This window comes from Paralichthys olivaceus, chromosome 10, assembly GCF_024713975.1.
Source record: "Paralichthys olivaceus isolate ysfri-2021 chromosome 10, ASM2471397v2, whole genome shotgun sequence".
Classification (NCBI taxonomy): Eukaryota; Metazoa; Chordata; class Actinopteri; order Pleuronectiformes; family Paralichthyidae; genus Paralichthys; species Paralichthys olivaceus.
Window position 1 is genome coordinate 3,089,042 of NC_091102.1, and position 11,252 is coordinate 3,100,293.

An 11,252-nucleotide genomic window follows, 5' to 3' on the forward strand; every position below is an offset into this window, starting at 1 on the left:
AGCGGTTAAGCTGAAGTGTTGGACTGGCCCACGGCCCCTGGCAGTGCTGTGCTGACCCGGATTCTCACTAGGCCTTCCTCAGATCCGCTGGCACCCAGAGGTGGAGGGGAGCGGCGTGCGCCCGTCCAGCACACGGACAGAACTCGCCAGCACACGCGACTCCGGGACACTCTGCGCAGCGCCCGCTCCTGCCAGCGCGCCAAGGCACTGCCAGACTAGCGTGTGTGCAGACACACACAGACACATACACACACACACACACATGTTTCAGAGCAGCAAGGGTTAAATCAGGTTTGCAGGAAAGAGGAAAGAAAGTTCAAAAGTTAAGAAACAAAAATGTACTTTCAGTAAAAACAGAGGAAGAAAATTAAGATGATAAACTGCACAACATGAAAATATTAAATAAAAATAAATGTGAATCTACAGCTGCAGCCAAATTAGTAGCTTAGCACAGCGGCGCCTCTCAGTCAAGAGAATCCAACTGTTTCCAGTCTTTATGCAAATTTGTCCTCAAGACTCACACGCTGGCATTTGTGGCTTCAACCGAAACCCTGATCATTGGCTTTGAATGGGGAGACATCGTGCATTGGCGAATTGCATTGTGGTCACGTTGCGTTGCTTGCGCTGCGCACACTCTGCTGCAGAGCTCCAGTATTCATGCAACAGCCAATCAAATTACGTTGATGCTAAATGGGAGGTAGAGGCATCTGGTGAAACTGGAGTGTGTTCATTTTATTTCCAGAGCACTTACTTCTCTTTCGCTTTGCATTGACGGCTCGGATCGTACATTAGCACAAAAGATGGCTATGTTGTGACTCAGCATTATTCCCAGTATGCACCACGCCTGCTTATGTGTCTCTTTTTTCTTGTTAGATTTGTGATCGGTTAAGAGTTGAAAGTTATTTATTTTTCCAGGTTTTTCCAATTTCTGTTTTTATCCTGAATTGTAATTTATCATTTTGTTATAATGTCATTGTCTGAATAAAACATCAAATAAATAAATAAAAAACTTTGTCTCCAGCTGCTAACTAAAGTCACATGTGGGATTAGAGAGCACATTATCCGTGTGTGTGTGTGTGTGTGTGTTTGTGTTTGTGTGTTGTATGGGGAAACATTGGTAAACCTACCTTGGCATCTTTGGCGTAGTAGAGAGTTCGGCCTCTCAGCTTGAAGTAGCGTTTCTTCCACCTCTGGAACGAGCTGGTCTGTTTCAACAGCAGTCCCTCCTTTATACTCGTCTGCACGGGTACAAGACAGAATACAAAACTGTTTTAATTGGGCTTCGTATCAAAGACTCACACAAAGCTTTGATCTCTCCGAGTCCGACTTGTTCTTTTATTTTTTTCAGAAAAAGTGTTTTATGCACGAGGGACAAGAAATAGTCCAGAAAAGTGAAGAAGAAGAAGAAGAAGGGAAACGAATTTCTCAGCAAAACTGTAAACACGCATCACTCACACAAAATATATTTGTGTGTGTGTGTGTGAGTGAGCGTCACAACCAATCAGATCATGTGACAAACACTCATCATCTTTACAACCATCGTCTCTCTCACACACACACACACGACAAACAGAGCAAATACTGCGAGACATGGAACAGTGCTCATGGAAAACATACACACACATATACACACAGATGGAAATGCTGTGTGGGGGGAACATCACTCTCTCTGGGCACACAGAGGAGAGGTGGGGCACACACACACACGCACACACACACATACACACACGCAGAGGCTATTTATAGCGAAGGAAGGCTGCTCGCTGCTCGCTGCTCTCCAAGGGGAGAATTACAAACAGACACAGAGGCCTGAAGCTGACATCCTGCCCACCAGCTGTGTCAACTTAAAGTCAGAAAACACTGCAGCAGAATACAGCCTCATTGTGGAGACACATGCACACACTGGCATGTCACACTGGATGAAGCAAACACACACAGTGAGAGCGAAAATCAAGATTACAGTCAGATCATTTGCACGGGGGCAGGTTTATGTCTCCGAGGCAGATATCGCTAAATCTTAAAGTAGCTGCACAGTTAAATGCCACGAGGAGAGAGTGAGTTTTAGTAATTTAGATGAAGTGATCCTTCAGACGAGGCCTCCAGTGATGTGTGTGTTGTACTTTACATAAAGTCTGGGACACAGTGGAGGCAGATTTAAAAGAAACAAACAGAGTCAAAGCAGCAGACACTGAGGTTTCCTGGATTTTAGCCTTGAGCGCTCCAAAAATACTTTCTCCTACACTTCCCATGATGCAGCTCGATATCATATTTGATCCTTTTTGTCTAATAAAGACTGTGCATCCATATGCTCCAAAACAATGAGCAAAAACCGGATCACGCATAAAGATTATTTAAAACAATTAACACGTGAATCATAAGAATTATAAATAAAGTGATGACGTCAGCAACTCAAGTACCAAAACCTTCACCGACTTTCTGACTTCCAACTTTTGCATGAACTTTCCTGGTCGGGAACTAATTCTTTCAACTATCTCGACATTGCAATATTGAGTCACGCGTTAACGGCATTAAGAATCCAACAAACGTCTTCATCATCAGGGGACGGGGAATTATTCTGAAACAGCTGTTAATCCCCTGTTTCCCTTTCCATAGGTACGAACGTCTGAAGACACATTCCTGCGATGGATTAAGGTGAAATACCCCGATGCTGACTTCCCTATAAGGACTTAGTTGCATGACTGAAACACGGGCGGATGAAGTCATCTCCTCATTCAGACCTGTAGGGAGGTGAAGACGTGAGCTCGGGGGATTCTCCTCAGCAGGTTTTCATTTACACAGACATGTTTTTCTGCAGAGACACGGGGACGGAGTGTTGTTCAGGATCATCATCAAAATATACGACATCGACCTGTTGCTCGGACGGATAATCCCACCAGAAGTAGGAAGGACTGAGAAGCTTAATGAACATCTCATGACTGAATCACACACACACTCACACACTCACTTGCACTGTGCTGTGCACGTTAAGCTGAGGAATTGAGTCATTACACAGCAGCATGAGCTGAACTCATATTGACACCACAGACTTAATAAACACTCACTTTATTAGGAACACATGTGTCCGTACAGTTATCCAATCAGCCAATCATGTGACAGCAGCGCAATGCATTTAAACATGCAGATCAAGGTCCAATAATTAAACGTCTGCAGAGACACTTCAACACTCGCTGCAGACGTCAGAAAACTTTTTTTCAGAGCAGCAGGGTCGACTTTGCTCCAGTTGGATGTTCTATTTTCTATTTTGTCCCTCCTTGGCCTCCATAGTTCCTTTCCTTGTCTTCATCTCCTTCCTGTTGCCAAGTAGGCCAGAAGTGATCTATAAATAGTCGCCGCGCTCGCCTCGGCGCTCCGCTGCTCTCTTCGGCTAAATTGTGAGACAGGGAGCGAGTCCTGTGCCAGAGAGGAATGAGTAACCTGAGCACCATGTACCTTACACCCACATTCTGCCTGGCCACCGACAGAGTGACACACACACATGATAAACAGTGCACTCAGTCACACACACACTCTCACACACACACACTATAAACAGTGCACTCACACACACACACACATGCCTACACAATGGACAAAGGCACAGACAGTCCAAATGAGTCCAGCAGCTGTGGTTGGTGGATAAGAGCGGAGCAGGAGTCCCCTGAACGACTAAATGAAGAGAGCAGAACAAACCTTTAATGATACCAGGACAAAAAGCTGCTTATTCACAAAGCTGCTTCACACACACACCCAACCCTCCCTGAGTTTAATAGAAAACAGTAATGGTTCAGCCTCTCTCTATTTCTCACCTAAAGCTCCAGGGTACTGTGTCCTAAACCAATTAGCTGCTCCTCCTGGGCCTCTCTGAGGTTTCTGTCCAATTAATCAGATAAAAACGCTCGACTTTCCATCTCCTCCTCTAGTTAGCTTAATTGTTTTGTAACTGCTTCAATGCAAAGAGCAAAGGTTGAAGATTCTTAAAATATCAGCCCTCACAGAGAGGAACGGGGGCTAAATGAATGTTGTCCTAAATGTTGAGGTTGTGAATCAATCAGATTAACTGATTCAATGACGACTTGATGGGAGAATGAAATCGTCTTCTTCTCTGATGCCTCGTGGATTATTTTGTCTAAAACATAAAAAAACTGTGAACATTTCCAAACGAGTCCTAGAGTCCAGGTGCCATCTATGAAAGTCAGATTTTGTTCAGCGAGTAGTTTGAAATCCAAAACTTCTTCTTCTTTATGCTCAATCGGGAACTTTTTCATCCTCTGTGGTTTCTATAACATGTAATCAATGAGCTTTACATGTGCTGAGCTACTAAGTTGTTTGCTGAAACCATATATTGAACTAGTAGAGCACAAGGCCCAACAGTCCCCTTGTGAAACCTTGTGAAAGTCACTAGGATTATTTTTCAGTTCTCATTTTTTCATCAAGATCAGTGAATTCTTCTCTGAGAAATCAACTAAAATAATGACAAACTTCCTCGTTGGCAGAGGAAACAAAAAGATAAGAAAACGGTGTCAATCCTTCCATCCTATCTCAGAGAAAAGAAAGGTAACATACAACTGAAACAGCGAATCAGTTAAGTATGAAACAAAGTGACTGTGGCTGGATTGTTCAAAGATGCTAACTGGCAGCGGAGTCACCAGAAGGTGACCGGGGCGGATGGTGGGCGTACAAAGCTCAGATTGTCACATCAGTGACCAGGGGTCGCATCCAGAGTCTCGCCTGTGGTTAGATTCCGCCAAGAAAAGCACTTTTGTTAAGGTCAGAGAGAGACTGTGGTTTCGGTTTTTGCTTTTTCTGTATTAAACCAAACCACGAGCTTTCCCTCGCCTTCATCTGGAGCTGCGAGAGTCTAAACATAAAACTGTTTGATAATGCTGTCGTCATACGAGTGGATATTTTACTGCAAGATCACTCTGTTCCAAACTTTTAGCCGCTTGCCAAACACACAAATTGACAACATGTTTTTGATTTGTTTGTAGAAGGATGGCCGGCCTTTTCTGGAGCTTCACTCTGTTTCTACATGTTCTACTGTGCTACTGCTGGAACTAGAGGGACCTTGTGTGTGCAGGCTGAGGCCACTCTCCCCTGTGCACATGTGTGTCAGTGCACTTCCTGCACACATCCACGTGCACACATGCACACATGCATAAAAGAAAGATATCTCAGCTTTCCATAGCTCCAGATGATCTCCTGAAATCATGCTGAGACGGGCTGTATGTGACAACGCAAATATCCGAGTCAGTTACGAACATTCTCCTGAGTTGTTCCTGCAGCTCCCTGGTAAAAACTCCGGAGAATCTCCCGGTGAGTGCATGAGAGAATACGGCAGGACTCCGAACAAAAAGAATCCAAATATCTCAGGATGAAGAAGAGGGGCCGTACACGTAGAAGACGAAGACGTCAACTTGGAAAAGACGAGGAGATTCCAGAGCATTCGGTGATAAGGCCCGACTGATCTTTCCACAACAGAATTTATACGTCATGTCCCGCCTCCTGCTGCTCTACAGGCTCCACCCCTCAATGTTCCCGTAATGTTCCTGTTGTTGTGAACGAGTCGGACGTCTCTGCTGCTGCTGCTGCTTCACAGGACAAACACTAACTACAGACAAGGTCCAAACCCAGTTGTGTGGACATTCTCCAGAGTTCATGTCTGAAAACAGCTCAACCCTGTTTGAGAATTTCAACTCATGACCGATTAGACAAAACTGCTGCGACGGCAAGTCTCCATCGGCTGCTAACAGCAACCCACTGTCTCTGGGATCATCCGCTCAGTCTTACCTCTATTACCGACTTGTTTGTCGTTCCCTGAGTAAGACTGGATTCGCATGTGGAGCCTCGAACAATCACCGTTTTTCACAGAGCAGAGCTGAGTCTCCACATTTCTCTCCAGCACTCTCCTGTAGCTGTCCTCTCTGCTGGATGTAATTGTACCTCTGTACCCTTCCTCCTCCAACTCCCACCACATGCTAAAAATTACACCATGTTGATGGGAAAATTACAATGCAGTAGTTGGGAAGGGGGTAATTCCCTTGTCTGCGATCTCCTTTGTGCGACTGGTCCACATGCACATGGGTATAGATGTGTCGAGTGGGAACAGGGCTTGTTAATTGATGTTGTTCAGGCCAGTAATTTACGCACAATTACCTCAGTTAGATTCAGCTACAGCATCGGACACACAACGACTCGACTTCACATTGTTTCAGAGTGGGAGGGAAATAAAACTGGAAGACATTTAAAAATAGGGATTCCCTCATTTAAAGCATTGTGTTCTTTACAACTTCTCATCATCACGTCAATGTGTAACGTTTAAATGTGAAGTGGCAAATTTCCTGTTTATACTTGGTGCGATCTTTCAAAGGAAGAATGAGAAAAAGAAGCGTTGGCTTTCTCCACAGGAAGTACGAGACATTTGTGTGGGCAAAACACTGTGAGCAAGTGTTTCTGCCTCTTGTGCTTATTAGAGTCATGTGGAAACATTACCACAGAATTAAATCAGCTAAAATCTGCAAGTATAGAACGACCAAAAGATTAAATCCACAGCCGAGTATTAACACAAAATGTCTCACTTCTCATAAATTTAAGTCACAGGCATCAATCACTAATCCCTATACAATGAATTCGCCATTTTTTTAACCTAAAATTATTAATTCTGTCATATAAACATTTAAAAAGTATTTTGGGATTTTCAACCTGTTGATGTAGTTGTTGTTTTCACGTCAGGATCCTGAGACAATGATGTTAATAGAGAAAATGGGAGAATGTGTCTGAAAGAGTTTTTTTCCATTAGCTGATGAGCTCACTCCTCTTTAGAGAGCTCCCTGTGAGTGAGTGGGGATTAATGAATGAACGATTTTGTATCTTCCAGTGCAGAGGGGAGAAGGATGAATCTACTCTACAGCGTTTCATCTCACACTTCATCTATCTGATCGGGATAGTTTCCGATTTACAGCAGCAGCAGCAGCAGCAGCAGCCTCCAGGACGGGGCCATTAGCTCTGCTTCCAGTCACACAGCTACAGTGTTCGTCACAAGTTTACAAGCTGCATCTCTTCACCTACAACAGCACAGTCTGAGAAAACAGAGCTCTTAGAGCGGAGAGAACAGACGAGCAGAGGAGGTGAAAAGACTGTTATTCAAGCACATGTATTTATAGCCGGATTCCGGCTCTCCCAGATATTCTTATGTTGAACGTAATTAACTAGTTCAATGGAAAAAAAGACCTTGAAAACACTAGAAGTTACTTCATGTGAAAGAAAGAGTGAAACGATAGCGCACGATGTTCGTATGATGGACTAATACCAGAGGGAGATCTCCGAACATCAGCGATTAATGACACTCGATGTTTCATCTCTGCATCAGCCGCTCAATCAGCAAAACCAACAACAACCAACGTATTGATTTGCAATGATGGGTTCATAAGAGGCAATCAACAGAAGTGCACATCTGAAAAGTTAGCTACAAATGGCAGTAATGATTTCAGATGCATCATGAACTGCACCTGCCCAGAGACATGAGTCTGTCGGGAGTCAAAACTGAGTATCAGTGTTAATGGAGAACAAAAGCAACATCTTCTATATAAGATATTTCAACTGTTGTACAAGATAGAAAACCAGCTTCCTGTTTGATTTCATTTATTGATTATTTCTTCAGAACAAAAATGCTTTTTAAAGCTTCCCCGCTGTGTTAAATTTGATGTTTATTACATTTCTGGCTATAACTTTGCTTTTCCTTCTCTCCCTTGTCTGCTTTGATTTACTGAGACATCTTGAGTTGTTCTTCTTCCCAGAACTGAAACAAAGAGCTGGTAAATGTCTGAGGAGATAAACTGACAGATGAGACTGACTGTGCAGCGCATGTGTCCCTGCAACCAAACCAGCCAGTCTCACGGGCAGCGTGCACTCTGCACCGCCATGGAGTCGCTCAACGAGGTGGGGGGGGGGGGGGGGGGGGGGGGGGGGGGGGGGGGGTGATGTGGTTGTCTGTGGCAACCGAGGAACCAGAGAGTGAGAGAGAGTGAGAAAGAGAGAGAGAGGGAGAGGGAGGGAGGGAGGGAGAGGTGGACATACACAATGTGATGGGCCAGTGTACACATGCATGTGCACACACACACTCACACATGTACATGCACACACAGTCCAGAGCTAAGCAAACAACTCGGTGGAACAACACTCGGCGAGTCAGTGCCTGCATGATCCATTAGTAACTCCCGCAGAATAAAAACCCACTGACCCACACGACAACAACTCCGAGACCTTTGCTAGCTCAGTGTCAACATGCTAAGAACACTGGTTCAGTTCCAGCAGGGGTGCTTCACACCGCCGTCACAGCAGGGCACAGTCCTGCCTGACGTAGAAAGCTCAGGTCGGTCTGGGCCGTCTTCCAGCCGAGGTGATTGATATCCCTTCAGCGTATGATGCAGTCAGAGTTTATATCATGACTCAACACGACTTTCATCCACTTTTAAAACTCCTGCTGCCTTAACTCCACAAGCGACAGGTGAGTCAAGAGTCACCTCGTGCATCATGGAAAAATCCTCTGGCCTCAGCTGGATCTGTGTTTACACTTATTGTCCATATCACATCACCTGTTAGACTGGTCTATGATCGACTGTACTGGGAATAACACTGTAAAACAGACATAATATCAAGTCAAGCCACGGACCCAAACACGAGAGTCTTACATGTGCTTGAGTTTGACAGAATGAGTGATTTAAAAAGTCTACATCCTGCTCTAGAACCCTCTGGTGCAGAAAACAGTGTTAATAAACATGAGCAACTGATTGCAGCGCTGCAACATGGCACGATACCAACAGGTGGGAATATTTGCATTAGAAAGGTTTGACCGGACATTAATCCGCCCCAGGTCTCACGTAAATATACCCTAATGCTGAATAATGCAGGTGGAGTGGAGCAGTCAATAATTAAGTGCACCCATTGGTGTGAGAGCATGGCACTCGTTTACAGTGGATCAGACAAGTGGGCCAAGAAAGCTAAGGTGTCGGAGGAGAGAATCAGCAAAGCATCTTCTTACTGAGCCCGCATGCAATTTAAATTTATTATTTAAGCTGATATTTATACTTTATATCCTGCAGTGTCAAACTAAATTATACAAAGAGTCAGAAAACAAATATTAACGCAATTGCTTTGGTTTGTTGTGAGGAAGTGTCGCGAGAAAGAGTGAATGAAAAAGAGATAAATAAAAAAAATCTGTTTAAACCCACCGCATCGCATGAAAGTAGTTTTACACTTATTTTAAACTTTAGAGTCTTCTCGATATTTGTGTATTTCCTCTTTATAATCTTTAGGATGATGCTTTTCATAGTGTCTGCACAATGACACAAAGATTCTCGAGTCTCATAATAATAGAAAGTGATTATCAGAATAGAGGCACATTACTTTTCTGTAGATCAGTTAATCACTTTATTGACTCATGTTCATGCAACTTTCAAACCAACGTGTATAAAAACAACAAGTTTTTCCTTTTTCTCTTTTGCACATGTGCAGCAAAAAGTTTGTTTTCATGACTTTCCAGGAAGTTTTCTTTTTAAAAGTTGTGTTTTAATGATTAAGATGAAGTAAAGCCCAACAGTGTGCAGCAGCCTCATTCATTGTGTTTTGATTGACCCAGTGAATCAGTGCCTTGCTCAGGGACACAACCCAGCAGGGGAGCGTATGTCCCCCCCCCCCCATCAACACAACCAGAGTAGAAGCTCCAGAGGAGTCTTACCTTGCTCCGGATCTGTCCGGAGGTGGACACTTTCCGGATCAGTTTCTGGGGCCCTTCCTGCTCCGCCTCGCTGTCAGAGGACTCGTCCGCGGCCCCGGCGACAGCGCCCACCACATGGGCATGGATCCCCGCCGCGGACGCCGGCCCTTTCTCCGGCTCCTGTCGTGGGGAGGCACAAAACCAGTCGGGGTTAGTCGCCTTGTTGGCCCGCTCCGCCGCTCCCTTCCTCTCCGGGAGGCGAGAGCCGCTCAGCGGCCGAGAGCCGTCTCTCCTCGCCGTCATCTCTCCGCGTCTCTGTCGGTGTTTGCCGGGGGAGCGTGTGTGGGCTGGAGCATGTCACGGTGGGGATGGGCTCCACGGAGAAGACTGTAAACTCCCCCCCTCCCTCCCTCCCTGAGCACGCAGCGGCCCCTCCGCCGGGCTGATGGTGGAGGCTCCAGCCCACACGACGCGACCAGTCCCGGAGAGACCGCCTCATCCAGCGCGCAGCCCGGAGGACGCGACCGTGCCAGGGGCAGACCCTGGCGGCTGTTTATTCCCCAGCACCACCGAGCAGCTGCTCCACACGTCTTCACATTCAAACTACACACTGACATTGCTCTCACGTTATTCTGAGCTCCAAACACACATTAATTCATAAAAGACTCAGTGAAGTTACCGTGCATTTGACTATATGATGTTTTAACCCACACCCTTCATCTTAAACACGTGCATTAACTTTATATCGACAGCAGTTTTAAAAAAAATCTTTATTTAACATTATTACATCCCAGGATAAGTCCTGGTGGAGACATAAAGACTAGAATTAATGCCAGAGTTAAATAAATACAATAATGTCGAAACAAGAGAAGAGCAGAATAAAAACTCTTCCATCTGAGATTAAATAAAAAGAAGTGAACTATCCTCCTGAGCTGCTGTGTGTTTCACTGGATGATGAAGTGACATCAGGACAAAGACAGAATCAAACCATCGGAAACAACAGCTCCCTGTGTTTCCTCTTGAATCACAAAAAAGTCTGCGGGCTTTCCTCACCAGCTCCTCCCAGGCAGGGCTGCGGGTGAAGTGGTACACATCCTCCATGGTCCCGGACCTCCGCTCTGTGCGCTGCGCAGGAGACGAGCACCGGAATCGGGGGAAGGTGGAGGAATGCGCCGCCTGCCTCGTCTCTGTGTCTCATACGGACTCGATCCTCCCTCCACCAACACCGAGCACCACCGCCACACCTCCGCCGCTCCACTGCTCCGCTTCTGCCTCCTACTCCTCCTCCTTCTCCTCCTCCTCCCTCCGAGAGCCTCCGAGGGGCCGAGCCGAGCCTCCTGTTATTTCATTTGTTATTCACATATATCATTTAGTCAGTGAATCTGGATATTTGGCTTTTTAATATTATTATTTATTCACTCATTATTAATATTATTCTATAGTCGAGTTGTTTTCTGTAAAGCAACATTTTTGAATCTGACATTGAGAGTATAAAGCAAATATTATTTTCTATTCTTCTCCTTTCTATTATATTCTATTA

General features: G+C 45.1%; 1 protein-coding gene across 7 annotated transcripts in view; it reads right to left on the bottom strand.

The window, feature by feature from the left end:
• Positions 1–10,957, bottom strand: part of dgkh (diacylglycerol kinase, eta) — a 41,395-nt gene extending 30,438 nt beyond the window's left edge. For 2 of the 7 annotated variants that reach the window (XM_069532572.1, XM_069532575.1), the window contains exons 1-2: positions 9,734–10,122; positions 1,128–1,238 (exon numbers count right to left, since the gene is read on the bottom strand). In XM_069532572.1, coding sequence (XP_069388673.1) covers positions 1,128–1,238; positions 9,734–10,015 — 393 coding nt within the window. In that variant the 5' untranslated portion in view covers positions 10,016–10,122. Of the gene's footprint in view, positions 1–56; positions 216–1,127; positions 1,239–9,733; positions 10,123–10,765 lie in introns of those variants that run through there. The other 5 variants (XM_069532574.1, XM_069532571.1, XM_069532580.1 and 2 more) reach the window with 4 other exon arrangements.
• Between the last annotated feature and the right edge of the window lie 295 nt (positions 10,958–11,252).